This window comes from Pempheris klunzingeri, chromosome 14, assembly GCF_042242105.1.
Source record: "Pempheris klunzingeri isolate RE-2024b chromosome 14, fPemKlu1.hap1, whole genome shotgun sequence".
Taxonomy (NCBI): domain Eukaryota; kingdom Metazoa; phylum Chordata; class Actinopteri; order Acropomatiformes; family Pempheridae; genus Pempheris; species Pempheris klunzingeri.
This window is the reverse complement of record NC_092025.1, coordinates 19,379,898-19,401,492: the sequence shown is the minus strand read 5'-3', so window position 1 is coordinate 19,401,492 and position 21,595 is coordinate 19,379,898. Positions and strand designations below refer to the sequence as shown.

Here is a 21,595-nt window from a genome sequence, read left to right as displayed (position 1 = left end):
AATTGTGTCAGTTTCCAGGACGGGATAGACAGGATAGTTCTGCTGCAGCAGAAACAAGCTGTAAACTTAACACTGACATCTTATCCCCTTTTTGTTATGAAGGCATTGTTGGTATACTCATCCAGCACCGTTTAGCATTCATTTGGCATTCCGGCCACCGAAGGGAATGTAATTCCAATATTTAGTACCCTTTTAAGCTCCGTTTGTGGTCTCCACCAACTCACATGGGAAATATGTGGCTCTAAGTGCTGTACTGTGTTCACCAGCTAGTCACCAACTATGTCCACCTGCTGTCTGGTGCTGGGCAGGAGGGGTGCCATGGGTTCATCACAGCCTTTTTCCACTTTATGTCCAAAAATTTGCAAGAGGCAAATATATATAAGAGGCAGAACAACAAGAGACTGTTCACTGTCAGTTTGTTATTACGAGTGACCCCTCTCACATACATGTATGCATCCATCTTTATTAGATTAGTCATTACAGTCCCTAAACCGTGATCAATAAGATGAGATGCCCCTCTAATACCTTTGATTTTAGGTATCTGCATATCTTATAATTCACATAAGAAATGCATACATCTGATGAAGAATTTTATTTCTCATTTACACACAATTTGAGGTTTGGCTTTGAAATTGTTTGGTTTGAGACCTAAACCATTTAAAGAGAGGTCGATAACTAACTTTTTTACTTGAATGTAGTTGATTTAGCAGGAACATTTTTTTTCAGTTTTGTCTCTTCTAGTCCATTTTTACACATCAGAAAAAAAATCAGATCATATAGAAAAAAAATGTATGTAAGGGGGAAGACAGTAACAAAATATATTTCATATTTTGCTCCAAAGTAATACATAAGCATGAAAAGTTGTCTGAGCTGTTTGATTTAGAGTTAATCAGGGACAGCAGCAGGATCATCTGTGTTCACTCAGTCCGGCAGCACTTTGACAACACACACAGTAAATTATATACACAGTACATTTACAGTGTATGAGTCACTGTTTTAGGGTCTATAGTATGTATACTTGTGTAAAAGGTTAACAAGTACATCACTCCCCCTTTTACTTTTGAAGAGGCGACCTACATTTTAGATTTTCCACCCATAATGTGTGTATGTTTTCAGAACACCTGTCGCTTAAAGGCTTTTGATAAGCGCACTTGGCAAGACTGTGCACGCTGCTCTGGCAGGAGAGCTCCCTGAAGGAAACCCTGCGTGGGACTCCACAGAGCTGACGCCGTTTTTGTTCAGCCCTGTTCGAGGTCAGATGTCAGCAGGCTGTGATGCAGTTCTGCACATTATAATAGGATTTTTGTTTGATGTAACAAGAGCCGCAACTGCCTTTTATTGCAGCAAACGGGATCGGCCAAAATAAACCAATTACGGTTTTGTGGGAAGGTGAGGCTATCGCATTGACCCTGGAGCTTAAAAACACACAGACTTACTTAAATATAGCCATAGTAGGATGTGACTCTATTATTATCATTATTGTTAGTAGTATTAATATTATCATTATTTTTAGTATTATCCACATGTCAAAATATCCTTGGGGAAAATACTGAGCCCAAAAATTTCTCCTGCAAAAGTGTGTGAATAAATACTGACTGATGGTAGCATGGTATGAGTATGAGTGAATGAGTGAATGTATAGTTCCAGGGCTTTGAGTGGTAAAAGACTAGAAAGGCGCTATTTACCTACTGCAAGCTTAAAGTGATGAAAACATTCATGCATCAATAATTATAATCCAATAACATATGTATGATTCTGAAATGGGCCACTGAGCTTAATGAGTGTTTTTGGTACTCCATTACTAGTATTAGCCGACACTTTGATGCTAATACTTTTGCACTTTTACTTGAGTAAGATCTTGAATGCAGGACTTGTAAGTACGTTTACACTCTTGGAAATTGTTCTTCTACTGTTGCACTCACCAGGAGTCACTCTGAATAAGAATAAGTGACTACAACACTGTGTTTTACTCTGCTGTGGAGGGTCAGACCTGATGTGCCACTAGGTGGAGCGTAGAGCTGCCACATGGTGACTTATTACATCATTACATCATAGTTTCTCAGAGCAAGTTTTAACACATAGACACTGAAACAGAAAGGCATCTCTTTCACTATGTGACTGTGTTATTTCCCGCGTTATTAACAGAAGGACTGATGTGTTTAATGGAGCACTTAATCTTAATCCTTTTTAGAGATTAGTTGGGTTTTTCCTTTTGGAAGGACATGCTTTTGACCACTTATGATTGTGATGCTGTTGCCTCCATGTTGTATTCGATGATGACCAGAGAACATTTGCATTATCTGCGTATGTTTCCTTGAAATTACTCAAGTTTTTAGTGAATAATGATGAAAGGTGTGCATTATCGTGTGTGTTACCTTTTTCACAATGTGTATGAAAACTTTCCTAGTCTTTCATTAATATAGAGTCCAAAAGTCTGAGTCCACACTGAAAATCTCTAATATTTTCACATAAACCTGGAAATAATGCGTTTTAGGTCTCAGAAACATTTAAAAACAAAAAAGATTCTACCGTATTATTAGCAAACAAGTTTAAGCAAATTAGTGGCACTGACCAACTTTACTCCTTTGTACAAAAACACAAGTAAATTAAATCCATCTGAGTGTCGTCTGAACACCTCAATGGAATCTTAAAGAAATCTGGCCTTTTGTACAAAGGAGCAATGCCACAAATGTGCTTACATTTGATAGCTAGGAATATGGAAGAATGTTAAATATTTCTTCTTCATTTCACACTTCATTATGTCTTGTGTTTTTAAATGTGTTTTCCTTTTGAAAACACTGATCCAGATAGATGCAACAAATACAACTAACCCAGCAGCTTTGAACCAATCCCAGTATAAAATCACAACTCAAAATCACATTGTACTTAATTTTGGCAGAATAGTCGGCTCACGTCCAATCATTGTAATCGAAATCTATTTTAAAATCAGTTTTTTTTTTCCTAATAAGATTTTAGATACACTTTGAACCAATTCTGAAACTCTGTGGGGTCTCACAACGTGTGTGTCTGACATTCACTACAAATTTCAAGGTTTTAATCCAGTGAAATCCACCGGTGTTGAAGCTATACTGTGAAAAAGAAGGCCTTTTTGTACAAGTTATGAATCTACCGAATGTATAAATGGTTATGAAAAAAAGTCCTTCCTTCCAACTCTGAACACTCACAAACCAGCTCCACAAAAGGCCCCCCGAGGCCGTCTTGCTTACAGGGCAAATCCACCATTTAACGGCTTTCAACTGTGATTTGCTGACCAGCTGCTGACTTGTGTTTTCATCCCAGTGGCCCATTGCCATTTCACTGGTGATTACACTGCTAAAGAGCTCCAGAGAGCTGGACAATGCCAGAGAGCTTTACATGTCACCAGTGTCATCGCCCTCAAAGAATAGGACGTCGCCATTGAACGAAATATCAGCCTGTTTACAGTGAGGGGCCACGATTGGGGAGACAGGGGGGCAGAGGGCGAGTGTGAGTGTGTGTGTCTGCATGTCAATACCTACAGGAGACAGTGACTGTGAATGCAAAGGCTTTGGTGAGTGTATGTATGGAGATTATGTGGTCTGAGGGTGTGTGACGGGAACTTAGACAGAGGACAGTGTTTGTTGGTTGTCGACAGTGACATTCAGACATGTTTGTGTATCTCTGAGAGAGAGAGAGAGAGAGATGGAGGAAGGAAGGAGTGATGGGAGGAAGGAGGGAAAGAAAGCAAGAAAGAGAGAGAGTTTCATTCAGTTTCCTTCCAAACAAACTGTGGTCTGTTAAAACCACTGTTGTGCTATTCAGGTGCTTCTGCGACACACACACACACACACACACACACACACACAGTACATTCACGTCTGTTTAAGAGCAGGTCTTAACAGGGGTCACTTAGGTCCTGTCCATGGCTGGCTATGTATCACTCAAGAATAACAGATCTGCCATTAAAAATCATTCTCATAAAATGGCTTTAATGCAACCAAATACAAATCATACGTTTGTTTTTTAATTACTTTCTATTATCATCTTTTTATCGGTTCTTTTTTGTTATATTTGTTGTTTGTTGTTTGGCTTCACTGTTTGACTTTCTGTTGTTATGTTACTCCCTGAGTATCCTGTTTTGCTTTTGTCTGTCAAAACACTTTGTAAACTCTGGTTTTAGAGATGCTATATTATCATTATTATTATTACATCTTTTCACGTCGGAGCCTCCCGCAAGGGAGTCTAAAGTAGGTAATCAGATTTAATGAATTCATCAAAATATAGTTTCTCGGCATGTCTTTATGTTTTTGCAACCTGATTTATCATTTTTATGTTTTTCAGTTTTAGACATCAAGCTGAGAAACCTTAGAAATCTGTTCAATGCATTTGCCATTAACCTTTAATGGGAATAGTTCAATAGTTCCATTTTGAGAAACATGCTTATTCGTTTTCTTGCTGAGAGTTACATGAGAAGGTGGACACGACTCTCAAATCACAACAATAAATAAAACCAGCAGCAAGTGAGGGAAGTTTAGTTTAGTTTAGTTTTAGGGACGATTTTTGGCCATTTTATGATTTGATTTGACAGCGACTGTGGAGAGAGAGTGGGGAATTGTGGTAATCATCTGATCTGGCCAGTTGGGAATGGAAGTGGGGACTTGCTGCTCAGGCCATTTGTACCCACCCTGCATGCACTCTAATCACTCACTCAACCACCTCGCTGAGGGATTGCTGTTGAGTTCAGCATTAAGATCGCTAACAGGGACACAGCTATCCTGGTTCTATCCAAAGGCAAAGAAAATCCACCTCTAAGCTCACTAATTAACCTGTGTTTTGTTTGTTTGATCCGACAAACGGTAAAGTGGAAAAATGAGTCATTGTGGTTTTACAGCAGCAGCTTGTGAGCACGGCCGGATTAATCCTTGAGTGAGGAAACTGACCCAGTGTGGGATCGCCTTGAGGTGACACAGACAATTGCCCCACGGTGTGCCTGTGTGTGTCTGTTTGTGTATACATCTCCTAAGCTGCATGCTGTGTTGGTGTGGTTTTACGAACATGAGAGTAGCCTGACGGGGACAAAAGAGAGAGCTTAGAAGTTCTGTCACCACAGGTCTGACACTGATGTGTCATTGCTTGTTTTTCAGACACCACTCCATGACAAAACCCATTTTCTGCAGTTCACTGTCAAAACCTGACTTCTAAAACTGGGAAATACTTTAACAGAATAATAATGAAATAACAGCAAAGAAAGTAACAATCTTTTAACAGATAAAGGCATTAGAACTTAAAATATTGCATACTTTATACTTATCTTAAAATCAAATCAAAATGCACTTTTTAGTGTCTTTTCAATTTAAATGTGTCTCTAGAACTAAAACTATGAGAAAAGACCATCCTCTCGCTTCTTTTGCTGCCACCTTTCAGTAAATGTGTGTGAAATCACAGCGCATTCGGTCCGTGCATGTGACGTCACACATGGATCTATTGACCATGTGACCTCCTTCAGCTCTTCACCAGGCTGATAGTTTTGTTGAGTTTTATGTTGTTTTGCTATTTATTTGGCAGGCCGGTCTCTTGAACTTGATGTTAGCATGTTGCTCAACTAATGTGTTTCCCTTTTGCAGGTGGCACAGCTGATGCGGGAGTTGGTGGCTGGTTGGTCAGGTCTGCGGGAGCTGACCGATCAGACCAGACTGGAGCTAAAACTGAGTCAGAATGGCATGACAAGGAGCACCTCAAGGATCTGTTCTTGATCCTCTTCTCCTCTCAGTAAACAACACCACCTTCAGTACAACTAACTACTCACAATCCTTTCTTGTTCAATTGCTATGCTGATGATGTGCTGCTCTATCCATGGATGGATTGCTGAACGGGCCCACTGGGAACAGGCCAAGGGATCCACAGGTCCAGAGTCCCTGTTTGAAGTGGCTGCCAAAGTACCTTAGTTAAAGTAGGAATAACTTGATCATGTTTTTTTGTTTGTTTTGTTACTGTCAGAGTCTTTTACAGTCACATTTAGTCAATAACAATGTTCTTATAGGCAGTGCCAGCACGACTGAAAGTTGGCCTTACTTCTTATTGGACTAATGAATCAGCACCACCCATCCAAGCAGCACAGGTATGAGGAAGAGTTGTAAAATGCTGTTTTCTCCTCCACTGCCTCGGACACGCCCGTCATTGAAACACAGAAGAATGGGAACCAACACTCCCTTCATGATAATGCAACCATTTACATAGTGAGAAACTGCATACATGCCATGATCAGTACAGGCGGACAGCATATTTTAGGCCTTAGTCATAATTACACAAGGAGCTCCAGAGAAGCTCCTGTGCTGTTTAACATGGGACACACACAGGGAATTTCCTCTCGGGGATCAATAAAGTATTTCTATCTATCTATGTATCTATATTTTTTATACGTCAGGATAGTGACAGGTTTGAAATATGGTTAATTTTAAATGCCAGAGTACTGATCACAGGTTGATGCTGATCTGTTTTTAAATGTCACTAACGTTAACAATCTGGAGTTAGATTAGCCAGCCCTTAACAATTTCTGATCATTTTGTTACTTGCTGTTGCTGTTTTAGTGTCACTTTGTGTAGTGTATTATTCAGTTGAACAGCACTTTGCTGTGTGGTGAATTTCAAATTCCTCCCCTTCCTCCCCTCCGCCACTTTGCTCTGCTTTTCCTTTATTTTGTGTGTTGATGTTTGGTGATACACTGGTTGTTTTTGTTTCATTTTTCATTCAATCTTTATTTCATCTTAGAAATACATTGATGGAGAGACCTTGTTTACAATACAGCCAAGGATTACGTACCCACCAACATACAATATAACTTAATATGGATATATATATAACATTCCTCTTTACCTGAACAGTAATATGTTCATACCCTTTCATACCCTAGCTGAACAGTGTTGGACAAATCTGGCTCAGGAGCATGTTGATCTAGTTACACTAACAGAATACTAGTTTTTCCAGGGCTGCTGCCAGTGTAATAAAATTAATAGACACGTCATCTGAATTATGACACTTTGGCTTTATTTCTAAAACAACTGAGGAAATTGCATGTATAGAGAACATGGGATATGGTTGTGAAGAGTGCTTTTTATTGGTGCTGTGATAGCTCTGGGCTGTGTGACCATGTTTTAGCTTGCCTCTGATTCCCCTCCTTCAGGCTCTGCCTCATTGACCAGCTCCTCCCACCTCATTGAGGGATTTCTGTTACCTGCTTGGAGCCTTCATAAGATGGGTGTCTCCAAGATGGCTGTCTCTCCCTCTCTCTCTCCTGGAGGGCTGGTGTCATTCAGGCCCTAAGCCTGGTTGTGGGTTGGTTTTTTGGTTGTGTGTAGTTTGTCCTTGGTTTACGGTACAATGGTTTAGGAGTAGCATTCATGGTTCCATAGGACCCAGCACCCACCCTTCACTAGTGATTACTGACTTTACTCCTAACTTTATTATGTTACGTTACCTTTAAAAATATATATTCTTTTTAGTTAAAGCTGTTACAGTGTGGACCTTTCTCCTTTGTTATGCTCCTGAAGTGAATCCCATCCTATGTCGCTGGAAGTCCACACTGCCTGGAAATAATTTAAAGGCCTCAGTGTGCTTCATCCCGTCCACTCACACCTTTGCAATGGATAACAATTTTTGATATTTACCATAACCGACAATCACATCCATATCATGCAGCAATTGAACGAGTGTGTTGAACTTTTCCTTACTTTTTTTTCATTCTTTACACAACTATTTCTGTCACTTTTCATGTGTTCACTTGGGTGCAATACCATGAATAACCTTAAGGAGAAACTATCCAGATTCATCACGTCTCACTCTTCTCCATCACAGCAGGCTTTTTACACTATCAAGAACAGGCAATAATACTTTTGCCTTAAAGAATATCACATCTGGCACTTTAAATTTTGGCTATTTTTTACATATTTGGGTTCAAAACGACTGGCAGGCACAAAACCTTTTGTAATTGGTCCACTACATACCCCACATCCAGCTACATTGGCTGTAATTTAGTCCTTTTGGTCAATAGCGCTAGATCAAAGTACGCAGACTAAAAGTGGACTCCTTTCTGTAATGCTGTCGGACACTTCAAATAACAATCTGAGCCTGTCAGTGGCAAAGCCAAGCACTTACAGTGGACATACTTTGATCATGTGCAATTCCCCCAAGGGACTACATTACAGCTGATTTGCCGTCTGCTCTTGGCTGCCAGCAGAGGTGGTGTACTGGACCAATTCTAAAACTTTGTTTTTATATTGAGCCCAAAATATGTAAAATAGGGCCCAGTTTTAAAACTGTGCAAACTAGCTTGTTTGAAGCATACTGAACTCTTAACAGCCCTTACGAAGAGCCGCCCTGAGGCCGCACCACCTCTTGAAGGAGCCAATCCTCCAATCAGGCAAGTACAAGTAAGAAGCTACTGTGCATGTACAAACACGATTTCTCTTGAATTCAAGGCTGTAATGGATTTGAAATAAAATACCAACTCAGTAATCAATTTAAAAGCCAAACTGCACAGTTATTTATCAAATGAATGTATATGGTTCTCTTCCTGGGGAAACAAACTGTGAGTGAAAATGTTTTCTCCAGAAGCAAGCTGGTTTCATCAGTAGAGTAGCAGCAGTGTGGGCGTCTGTCCGCCTGTAGCTCTCTGTTCACACATGTAGGCATGCAATTTGCAAGCGACATGGACACATGACGAATGGATGAATGGGTTAAAAACCTTCTATTACACCACTATCATATGTTGTTTTTAACAGTTTGTGTTGTACGTTTAGTCATTTATTTCATGCATCTACATGCACTTTCTAGTTTGAAGCTAAACTGTACTCGACATTAAACTTCAAACTAATCCAGTGGTGGAAAGTAACTAAGTTAATTTACTCAGGTACTCCACAACATTATGTTGTACTTTACTGGACTATTTCCAGTTTATTCTACTTTATACCTACTTTAGGACATTTCAGAGAGAAATATTGTACCACACTACATTTAGTTAACGGTGACTTCGCAGATTTTGAATAAAAAAAAAAAACACATGATGAACAAATGATGAGTTCCGGTAAGCAAGTGCACGGTATTTAACACTTTTGAGCAGTGGAGGAAAGCGCTGTACTCTGCTCTACTACTTGAGTATTTTTATTTTCTGCTACATTACAGGCTACTTCAGGCAAATACTGTAGCCTATGAGTTACTTTTGAAATTAATTATTCTGAAATGGACAGTTTTGCATAATCAGTGTTTTTACTTTTGGTATCTGTGGCATATTGTGATACTAATACCTTTGTATTTCTATTCTGTGGTATCGCTGCTTTTACTTCAGTAAAGGATCTGAAAACTTCCTCTTCCCCTGATCTAAATATTATTTTATTACTGCATGAGTTGGTGGAAGTCACCACATCAGGACAGAAGAAGTCACTTTTGTTTCAAAATATAAATACATGTTCATTATTTCCCATACTCCTCACACACACACACACACACACACACACACACACACAGTTTAATAAGCACATGTTAAGTCTAACTGTTATGTTTATTACATAATGACCCACACAGACTAAAAAAGGCCCTTTAATGTTGAGCCATGCATTGGTTGTCACTATTAACACACACACACACACACACACACACACACACACACATCCCATTCGTATGTTATGGTTAAATAATAAAGGTTCAGAAAAAAATTTCTACATTTCTGTGGAAAAGTGGACTGGGAGCGTGAGCGCACACGTGCAGCCCCTGTGTGGACACGTGTGTAGCAGTGAAGGGGGCTTTTGGTGCGTTTTTCCCTCCTTCGTTTACAGATTTTGTCGAACATAAAAACATAAATTACGCGAGTGGGGGAAGAACTAATGTCACATCATCACCAGGAGGCTTCTTGTGCCGCTGGTTACGGTACAGACCTCGTGTTTTGGACAGATGTTCAGTGATGTTTCGGTGATTTGCGGACGCGGCCAGAGGACGAGACTGACGTCACATGAAGGGGTCCGTGCAGCGTTCATGTCTGTCGAAATTATAAAATATCACATTAGTAGTAGAAACAGACCTACAAAATGTGAACAAGTAGCTTGAGTAAAAGTAAAATAAAGGAAAAGATGAACATACTTTGATGAATATACTTTTTACTCCACAGTATTTGTCTGACAGCTGTCCTTTGCAGATTCAGATTAACAATACAAGATATAGGCTAAACAATAAATAAATGATTACTGGTCTGCAGGGGGAGATTTACAATCTTTTATTTTTTGTACTTTCAGTATTCTTGATGGTAATACTTATACTGTACTGTAATTAATACTGTAATGTACTTGACAGTAACATTTTCAATGCAGGACTTTTACGTGTAAGAGTATTTCTAAAGTGTGAAATTACTACTTTTTCCAAGAAAAAAAATATGAGTATGTATGTAATTATGCAATCAACCTATAGATATGATACTCTGTTATAACTACACGACTGTTAAATAGATAATACTACTAATACTACTACTACTTTACTTTTACTTGAGTGAAGTTTTGAATGTACTTGAGTATTTTTATATTGTGGTAGTTCAACTTTTACTTTAGCAAATTATTATTTTTTTTAAAAAGTACTCTATCCTTAATACATTTCGTTACTGAACGCGCTCAACAAATTGGCACTTTACGACTTCCGAAATTGGACATTTAAGAAATTTTACGACGAGGAAGCACCTGAAAGCACCATCTCGACCTGACCCAAAAGCGCGCTCCCGGCTTTACGTGGCTACTCCCCCTCTACGGCGTACGTGCGCGCACCCCAGTATCGCGTGGTGGGGATCATCCATATTGCTGCTAGTGTTGGAGTTAAGGTTGTAATCCTGAGAGGCCTCCTCGGACACGTTTCTTTCTTTTTCTACATGTTTTAATCCAGCGCGGACCACTCTGCGTCTTAGACTGAAGCTCTTTTGGTCTAGGAGCGACAGAGGAGCGGCAGACCCCGCGGAGCAACTTCACATTTCCCTGAAATTGAAGGCGATTTCGGGCCGGGGGGAGGACTGGTAATCCTGAGGGGGGAAGAAAGACGGTGGTGGGAAATGGCCACTCAGGTGGAGACTCTCCTGCCCGGCAATCCGCTCGCCAAAGCGGAGGAGCACGGCAAAGTGGTCCGCGGTGAGCCGGAGGAAGAGGAGGGCGGCCGGGGCGACGGGGCCAAGCGGCAGACGGGTGTCGCCGACCAGGGGAGCAGCAGCGGCGGCAGCAGCCCCGGGCAGGGAGGGACCCCCGGCACGGAGGGGCAAACCTCCAAGGAGGCGAGCAAAGGGGGATGTGACAGCGAAGACAAGCAAAACGAGGAAGGTGTTAAAAGCAGAAAGGAGTTTACTGAAGCTCCCCCGCCCAAGGTGAACCCGTGGACTAGGAAAATGAATGCGGTGACCGTGGTCAGCGTGAATGGACAAGCACACCACGGTTTGTACCCCCCCCCCCCACCCTCCTACATGATTGATTTACTTGCTGTCAGTGTTGTGTCGGTGTCTGTGCGTGCAGGTGTGGTCACAGGAGGTGACGGAGCAGCTGTCACGGGGCTCAGGTATCATCTATTTGAACCAAAAAGGGCCAAGTGAGTGGCCATAAACAAGCTCGTGGCTGTGGTCGCCCTCTTGTTGCTCCCTGCAAGCTGGTTATATTTGGAGTGATAGCCCCCCCCCTCCTCCTCCTCCTCCTCCTCCTCCTCCTCCTGGTGGAGGCTATTCTTGGTGGCAGAGTGGACCCATGGGTGGCTGATTGCACAGGGGATCACACCCTAAAATGCGGATAAAATACTCCACAGTGCCTCATAGCTTCTATAAAACTTGTTTTTTTGACTTTTGATGTGCCAGGATAGGACCCAGTCAGTGCTGAAGCCCTTTTAATCACACTCTCAGCAACATTAACTTGACTTTTGGTATTTTTGTGATGAAATTCTGTCCCTGCTTCCCCTTAATCATACTTTAAAGAGTTTAAGGTGTAGCTGAGGGATTCTGTCCCCCTAAATAGACTAAATAAAAGCCCTGCTGGTAGCTCGCTCTGCACAATAATGGTCACGCTGCATTGTCCTGCAATATGCTTGTAAAGTTGCTGCGCCTGTTTCGTCACTCCAAAGTGCATTCACTGTAGTAGATGAAGTTTTGGTGTCAGTGGGTGTATGTTTCCAGCATATTTTTGGCAGTGGGGTGGAGGAGGCATCTCGATTTCAGCAGTGTCATCGTGCATGCTCGCTGCAGCGACTTTGAAGCCCTCAAGTTGGGAGACGGAGCGACTCGGATGTGCTCATGTTTTAGCCTGCTTCATCACCGTGCTCTCCCTCCCCCCTGTGCGCCTCACTCCCTGCCACCCAGCCAGTCAAACATTAGCTGACACACTCCCCTGTCTGCGCTTGCCAAATGTTGAAACCGGTGGTTACTACTGTTTACGCGTTTGTTACGGGGCAGGTTTCGGCGCACAGCCACGCCAGACATTAATGTGACATCCGCCCATGTCTCTCGTTGCATCAATCGGATGAAAAGCCGCTAGCCTGGATGGCTGTGTGGCTGCTGTGCCCTGCTAACAATAGCACACTGACTCTCTTTTTGGCCTAGCGCGTCGCCAAGCCCTCCCCACTCAGATGTTAGCTTAGCTTCCAGGCTGCTGCTGCTAACCGTTTCAGCTTTGAGCTTTAGTCAAACACGTCAGCTTTTAGTCTCTTTAAGATCGTCTCTCTACACAGAGACGCGGTCCAACACGATACATCTGCTCGTTTAAAGTCTAAAAAATGAGCAGGTTTGTTATGAGACATCACGTGTTCACTCCACGTGTTTCCCGAGAGAAAGGCATGGGTGCTAGCTAGTGAGCTAACTAGCTCGCTGGCTAGCCGCGTCGAACCGGTGTAAACTCAGAGACCTGATATAATTTGAGGTTGCCCCATGTGATGGAGGGTAGGTTGTTCCGTGGTTGATAACCCGGTTGTCACTTCACGTGTTTGTTGTCAGCACAAACCCTGCCCCTGTCTGCTCGTCCACCCAGCTAGCTGCATTAGCATGCTAGCTAACAGGCTGGTGAGAGTCATCATGGCTTCTGTTTGATCAGACACTGATCTGGGTTTAAATGAGCAGCTTCTGTGTTTTTCAGAAGTGCACACAGGGCTGTTCTGTCCTTGTGGGCTGATTGTCAGAGTCAGATCCACATTAAGTGATTATGTGTGCTGATTCATGGCGATGTGCATGAAGACAGCTTCCTCCTCTGCTCTGTATCAAGGCAACGTGGTGTCATGCCTCACAGCCATGTGTGCTTTTTTCTTCTCTCCTGGATGCTGCCTGTTTTTGCAGTTTGCACAGCCAGGTCATCACAGTTCTGACAGAGGCCTGTCCGTTGTCTTTTTGTTTGCCGGCTGGTTTGTTTGCCCTGCTGTAACTAATGTAGACTTTAGGTTCAGGGTACAGCCTGTACCCTGAACCTGGAGCTGTCTGGGTGGACTGGAATGGATGTGCTCCAAAAGCTGTCACATCAGCAAGTTAAGGTGGCTGGGAGCCAGAGGCTCGGATAACCAGGCAGTAGTGCCCCCTTTTTTTGTGTTGCATTCAAAGACCCAAGGCTGGATTGTTGATAGTGTTTTTTCTGTAACCACATACATACAGAGCCATGTCTACCTCTGAGTTGTTGACACAAGTTTTGACTTTTGAGCAGTTCAATCAAGGGGCGAATTAGCCCCCTCAGATTGGTTAATTTGTAGAGACATGAAGTAAAACAAGATGCAGAGCAAATATGTGTGACTGAATCAACATCCAGATCTGTTTGAGCTCTTAGTGTGAGTTTAGTTTCAAATATAACGATGCTCAAATGTTTTACTGTTATTTCCAAAGCTGTTATCAGAGGATGGTGGCAAATAAGAAATTGAGTCTTTTTAGCAGGTAAATGTATACTCATCTCATACTACTCGTTCAGAGTACATCTACTCCGTTATGTGTACTCTGTGTGTCCTTGAGCAAGATCCTGGACTCCTGTCCTGGATAAGGACAGCAGCTGAAAGGCTGAAAATGCATTTCCACAGTTCAGGCAGCTTGTTTTAGGATCACAGTAGGAGTTTGTTACTGTAACTTAAATTTGTGGCAAGTGGAGGGTAGATTTGGATGGTGAATAAGCTGCACATTTTCACAGTCGCCTCAGACATGCAGCTAATGACTGTTTACTGTTCATTGTTGGGGAAACAATTATTTTAGCCAAAAGGAAACATTGGCAAGCATGTCACCAGCTTAGCTTAGTTTGTGATGAATTTGCGGCCAAGTGAAACCTGGACAAATGTACAGACTTGAATGTGAATTAGATATAAATACACACACAGTACAGACGGTATGAATATGTATGTATATGTACAAGTGTGTGTGTATGCAAAGTAACAGCATAACAAAACTTGTAGTACATCCACCCTAATCATTATTTCCCCTCACTAATTTATTATGTGGAAGGCTGATCATCAGCTGACTCATCAGAGGCATTTAACAGTTTAAGTCATGGGATAAAATACATTTCACCCCATTTGACCTTTGATACTCTGAATCTCTGTCTAGAAGGGAGAAACTCAAACTCCATGTGGAGGTCAGGGAGGGACATTGTTATCATCCAAGCGAGACATATCAGGGAGTTTAAAAGCAGTAATCATAAAGGGCACTGAAAAAATGTGATGCCACCTGATTGTGGGCTCACCACTGTTGATACTACTAGTAAACATGAGTGTGACTACTGTCTGATCTACAGGGTGTGTGGCTGCATTCTTCATACTGTCACCAAAAACCATTACTGAGACTCTGGCATGCAACAACGGGCTGGTCTGTAAAAAGTACTGACCACAGACTTAAAGGTGCCCTCTGGAGTTTTCAGGTGAACTATAAAGTGATGTTTACATTCAGCGTCACCAACCAAAATATAAGATGTGTGTCCTTGAGGCCAGATAGACGTGTTGAATGCTTTACCCCCATAAAACATTTGATTTAAAAAAATAAAGAGTTTTTGCATAGTTTACATCCATAGCTATGCTTCCACCTTAAACTTTTAGTTCAAGGATTTTTTGTTTTTTGAGGAACTTAAAGGTTCCTTCAGCACATTGTCCATTCCAAAGTGGTCTAAAGACCAATGACAATTAGAAAAATTAGTCCGCTTACATACAAAAAGCAACGTGTTGATGTGTCAAAGCTAAAGTGTACTTTACTGTACTGATGCACTGATTGTAGGCCATCAGTGGGTCAGGTCCTAAAAATGAGCATTCTGATTAATAGTGGATAGACTGCAGGTGGTTAAAATAGTACATCATTATTTAGGCACTGTAGCGGTTTGCCAAACAGTCATATCTAATTTAATATCTCTGTAACAGGTATTTGAAGTGACTTCATTTTAGCAGCTCATCTTTGCGTTGTAGCAGCCCTCTTCTTCACTGAAGCTGCTTGGCTGCAAAGAGGACTCGGAAAGTGAGAGGGCTAATGACAGTAAAATGTTTGATTGGAAACTGTATAATTTACGGCGTGATGGATTGCCATTGTTGGCCCTGTTTGCCTCGCTAGCTACCGCAGCTTAAGCTTGCGACCCTTCCCACGCTTCTTCCTGAACCGTCTGCCTTTCGCCACACCACGTTACTAGATTTCAACATGCGAAATCTGGTCTGACCACACCATTGTTGGTGCTGCTCGGACTGTAGTGTTGAAGCTGGTCTGACATTTAAGCTTCTGGCATTTAGCTGAATCACCACTCAGTTTGTGATAGGTCACATGATACTGTTTGTGAATATGTGTTTGTTCACAGCATCTACTGTGTGTTTTGTATGGTTTCCTGAATGCTGGTATTTGTTGCAGAAATGGAACCAAAGGCAAAGTAGAGCAGATCAACAGTAAGGCAGTAGGGCAAACGTAAATGGGTTCCACACGCTGACCTGACGCAGTCAGGGCCCTTAATTCTTCTGACTGTCACGTGTTTAGGTTTTCAGTGTATTTAAAGGTATATGGTTCATATATTTCCCAATCAAATAGGCTTAGTTCCCCAGAAACATTTTAATATCTTCATTCATCACTGTGTGTATGTGTTGGGCCCTGAGGGGGTTCATGGTGAATTAGTGATAAATGCAGTGCCTGCCTTCTCTATGGGTCACTACAGAACAAAAGTACCACTGTCTTTTTATGAGCAGACCCTCTCTGCTTATATTTTCAGGTTCTTGAAAATGATGTTTAATTCGTTTTAGTTTGTAGAACTTGGGAAATGTCCAGGTTGCACAGAAGAGTGATGCAAACATCGGTTTTCAGCTGCAACAGGAGCTTCGGTGCCAGCAAAATCCAGTTAGCTGCAAATGAGAACAAACAGAGCAAAACATGGTACAAACCTGATCAGGAATGAAATTATCTCTTAACTGCCAGCAAAATGCATGCTGGTCAGGTGCCAAGACATTTTACAGCATTTTACACTCCAGGATCTGCTGAGTTATCATGGCTGCAATAATCTGTTAATCTGACAGTTCACCAACACCAGCAATGTAAACAGTAGAATGAATGAAATAATTTTCTTTGTAGTTATCTGGGGCATAGGGACACACTGATCGATATTTTCCAAATTTTTTTTTGACATTTTATTGACCAAACAACAAAATTGAGAAAGTGGTTAGTTGCAGTCCTGTGTCCAAATTTCATTCCTGAACCCAACCTGAGACCCAAATGTGTACTGTATTTTTTTCCTCTTTTTCCATTCATCACTGAACATTGGCTTTCTGTCTTACCTCTGCTTACAGCACATGACACACATGGGCTCAGATTATTAGCACAGTCAGAGAGAGATGTCGCGATAAATTACATTTGAAAATAACCAAAGTGGAGCCAAACCCCAGCCTGACAGTTTGTCTAGTCAGATTTGGGCAGCAGAACTCAATTGTAATTTAACGGTAATATTCTCTCTGAAACTTCTGCCTAGTTTTCATTGTCTGTGACAGTTGTCTGCACCACAATGTTACTGGAAAGACGCTGCTGAATGAAATGTTTATTTTGTTCTGAGCTCCTTCTCGCTATGTGGATGTTGAGCACACAGGCTTCTAGTTTGTTGATGTTTGTATGACTCGACTGGGATACTTGGTGAACAAGTGCACGTGGTGTTTCCTTTTTGTGTAGCTTGATGTGTTCTGTTGCCATAGATAGTCACAGTCTCTGCATTTTACTAAGAGGGGAACATGTAGATATAGACGTAGGGTGGTAACGGTATTTAGCAGGTCAGTATTTTGGCTTTGGTCTCAATCAGTATCATTTTTGTACAGGAAGGCAGCTGGCTGTGGTCCGATTTCAGTGAGATATGCAAATAATTCATACAAATGTTTAAGACATAATGAACAGTTTGAGGTATCAGATGTGACACCCAGTCAAAGTACAGCCTTGCTTGAAGTCTGTTTTCCTTTTGCTGTTGTGCAGAATGCCGGCTGACATGTAACGCTCTCCTGTAGCTGACGTGTGACCCCCAGAGGTCAAGGAGTCTGGGATGACTGGCAGGTCTGCCTGATGAATAAATGCAAACGTTGGTTCGACTTAAAGTATTAGCATTCCTTTAGCATGTACAGGATCCTTAATTAACACTTGCAAATGAAGCCCTCTGTGTTTGAAACAATGGGCAGGAAGGTGATATTGAATGAAACCTACGCAACGTAACTTGACACTAGTTTACGAATTAAAACAGCTTTAAGTCTGTAAATGGCGACTTCAATTTAAAATAATAATAAATAAAATTAGATACTTATATTTTTAATGCAAGGATTTGTGAGATGTTTAATTTTTAAATTAATAAACTGAAGTATTACCTTGATTTCCTTGTTTTTATGACATAACGTGTGTGGCCTTCATGTCAGCTCTAAAGTAAGTTGTGAATATGAAAGAGCGAAGTGTGTGATGTGTTTTAGCTCGCTTCTACGGGGGGTGGGTTGGTTGGTTTTTCAGAATCAACATGGACGCCTCACTTGTCTCCCACATTTGTCCATGCCCTGTGAATCTTATCGTCTTTGTTGTGGCCGTGAAGAGGCTGATCCCCACCTTCCGCCGTCCGACACCTTGGGGGCTGTTTGTAGCGGGGTTTTATGAGGTGTCAGGAAAGGTCACAAACCTGGAAGGAGTGCTGGTGCGTGAAGGGCTAAAGTGGAACTTCTGTTTCAGACACTGCTACGTTTGAAGTGATGTTTACTGTTTTAGTCTGAGCTCAGCTGATTGGTCAGCCTGTGGAAATGATGTCTTCATGTTGCAGGTTAAGGGGGAGCAAATGACATCTATTTGACCCACAGCTGAAGCCTTAATTTAGTAACTTATTCATATACTTTTACACAGCTTGAGCAGCATTAAAACCTTCCACAGACTTGGATATGACTACAGCTGAAACAGTTACTTGATTAATTGATTATTTATATGACAGAAAATTAATCAACACCCATTTTGCAAATAGTTGTCAATTGCAGCCTTAGATATGACAGAATCTCTATGAAAATATGCAGAAATCATGAAGCGTATAATGATAATAATGATATGGGTCATTTGTGAAAAACTGATGCATGTGTTACTTTTACAGCACTAACGTTTGACTTGACGCTGCGCTCTGTGTCAGATACTGAGGGTCACAACCTCGGAGCAGATCATCTCGGTGTGGAAATGCTAAGCTAGGAAGCAGCCCACTGTCTATGGTGCCCGACTCTACTCCACCTTCCCAGTTATCTGCCTCAGACTTGTGTCTGGACTCGGCGATAGCGGCACATCCCGCCGCGGAGGCTTGGCAGGGCAGGCAGTCGGTCAGGGTGTGGACCGTTTGCATCAAGGAGGTGGTCTGTAAACATGTGACAAAGCTCCTGTAGCCACAGGCCTCAGATCGTTGGTCCACAGGGAGTGAATTTAAAAGCATTTCTAAGGAAACAAGTTTATGTAAATATGTGTTACTGAGCAGGTTTGGCCATGAGAGAAACGCATTTTAATGTGCTTAGTATCTACTATTACTACAAACCAAGCCACTGGGCATATTTGCTCACTGCTACTTGGGGTTTTGTAGGTTTAATGAGCTGTTCATTGAATTGAGTAGTAAATGAGTCATTGTCAATGTGTAAGAAAAACATGCTGCAGCTACTTCATATATTCATTCTCAGGATATCTGAGAATGAAGTGAATTCAGAATAATAGAAAATCTAAAAAACATCTCATATGAGTTAATAAACCTTAACAGGAACAAACTATGATCTATGTTTTGTTACAACAAAACTTGTATGTGATCTGTGCTGTTTGTGTGAGTTTATGCATTCACTCCAAACCAGCTGTTCCTGCTCTGATGGGATGTTTTTTAATCTGTGTGAGCAGCAGAAAGCAGTCATGTCACCGACGAGGGTGTCGCTGGCTGTTGTTGCGGCTCAGCTCCAAGCGTGAACACATGGGGTTCCACTGGGGCCACACTAGGGCTGGGTTAACAAATTTTCAGTACTGCTACCAAAACCTTGACCTCCGGCCGGTATATGAACAGTAGTTTTTATTCTATAACTATTCTATAAAACCCATTATAACAAAAAGAAAATTACCTTACATTATGGTACAAATCTTTATTTTTTTTAACTTTTCAGCTCTTTGCCATTTTTACACACTCAAGGCAGTTTCAGAACATGAAAAAATAAACTATAATATGGTTTAACTGAAGTTCTTGGCCTTGGCCTTCACAACCATTTTAAAACATAACAAAGTAAACCTATTTATCACAACTTTGAGTTATCTGTTAATGTGATACCAATACATCAAAATGTATAAAAAACTAATTGAATTGGGAACCTTCAGATTATCAGACGACTGCTCTACCTCCTGAGCCAGAGCCTCTGCCACGCCACCCCATCAAAAACATCTCTCTGCTAACAGGGATTAGCGGCTCAACCTCCAGCCGCTTACTCACCAGGGTGACCTGGGTGGGAGTCGGAGGGTGGGCGCCATGGTCCTGCAACAGCGTTAAAAGCAATAACTACTGAATGAGCGGCACTGATCGCCAGCACACACCTGGCACCAGGGTAGTGCACAGCAGCGGTGATATGAATAACTTTGTTTTTCCTGCATGCCTCTGTGACGTGTAAGGTTAGACAGCCAATCATCAGCATCATTAGATCTGGGCACAAGCATGTTGCATGCTTATTGACTCACTGATGATGAAATGTACTCCTTAGGTATTGAAATTTGCTACTGAATGATGAGGCATTTTTTCAATACCCTGTAGTTTAGGAAGTAGTTCACTCAGTGCCATGAAAGTATTGAAGTTCGGCACCCGGCCCGGTGCTGGGCGCTGTGCTTTGGTAGATTGCAACTGAATCTTTGTGGTGTGGAGTTCAGTTTCAATCCCACAGTTTTATTTTTACTGTCTGTTAGTAGCTTTTACTTTCTACCAGCAAACCAACGGAAGGCTTTTATTGTGAAGAAGCTGAAGCAAATGTGATGTATTTTAAATAGAATTGACAGAACGAAGTCCAAAGTCCGGTCAGATTTGTCACTCTTGTTGCATGACATGGCCTTAACGTGTGTGTTTCTGAGTGGATTGTCACTGCAGCCAGTGTAGGGAGACGCCTCCCGGCCCTCTTCTGTCTGAGCTTTTTACTCTGCAAGAGGTGATGTCACCACACCGATCATGTGACGCCGGGGAGAGTCTTTGACGAGTGTGTGTGTGTGCGCGCAACATGCAGGTCGTCTGCCGGCTTACACTCTGTCGTTTCCTCCATATTTGGTTCTTGCAGAAAGGCTTCCCTCCTGTGACGTTGCTGTGCTCTGCATGTAATACCGTCAGACTACCAGCAAGTTTCACACTGAGTAACTGTTACTTTAGATTCACGAGAAATTACCATTATGAGGGGGCTATCTGAACTCCTCGCTCTGTTCCTGTTTCTGGCTTTTGTGGATGTTTTGTAGAAGATGTCAGAGTAGTGCTTTTTCCCCAGATAACTTTCCACAGTAACTGGGAAATTCCAGAGAACACTTGCCTCAAATAAGTAAATCTTTCAAATATATTATGACCTCAGAATGATGATACAATACATGTGGGAGAAAACCCACTCGCCCATAGCCAACAAAAAGGCCCAACATGTGGCTGTGGACTGGGCCTGTTTCCCAACCCCACCACTGTGTTTATCTAAGACTGCAGAGCCGACGTGGCATAACGTTTATTTATAGGACTTGCCAGCGATCCCCTGTGGGCTTTGGCGCAGGTATTGTCACTGGTGTGCGCTGATATGGTACCCATGGGAATTTCTCCCTGGACTCCACCTGTTTAGAGTTCCCGAGAAAAAGAGAGGGGAGCTGTGTCTGTTGGGGGGTGGAGAAATTGGAGATACAGTGAATGGAGAGACATAAGATACCTGAGAGCTGCTGTTTTAATGTAAATAAAAGAAGGCAGTGAAGCATTTTGACTGTACAAAATGGCACTGGAGAGACAGAGGGAGAGATAATGCTAAATGGGAATTGGTGGGGGTTGGCTGTGTTGCTAATGTTAATGGTTGCCTCTGGCAGTCGGGCATGCACAACAGGCTGCAACTACTGTCTCTGAGTGCTTTGAAGATGTGGGGAATAAACAGAGGAGAGGGGAAGGAGAGTGAGTTGTAAGAGGAGGTCAGG

The 21,595-nt window shown here is 42.0% G+C and overlaps 1 protein-coding gene across 3 annotated transcripts in view; it reads left to right on the top strand.

Annotated features, from left to right (window-relative positions):
* The first annotated feature begins 10,807 nt into the window (after window positions 1-10,807).
* larp1 (La ribonucleoprotein 1, translational regulator) overlaps window positions 10,808-21,595 on the top strand; it is a 45,595-nt gene continuing 34,807 nt past the window's right edge. For all 3 annotated transcript variants that reach the window (XM_070843158.1, XM_070843157.1, XM_070843156.1), the window contains exon 1: window positions 10,808-11,429. In XM_070843158.1, the coding sequence (XP_070699259.1) occupies window positions 11,057-11,429 (373 nt within the window). In that variant the 5' untranslated portion in view covers window positions 10,808-11,056. The remainder of the gene's footprint in view (window positions 11,430-21,595) is intronic.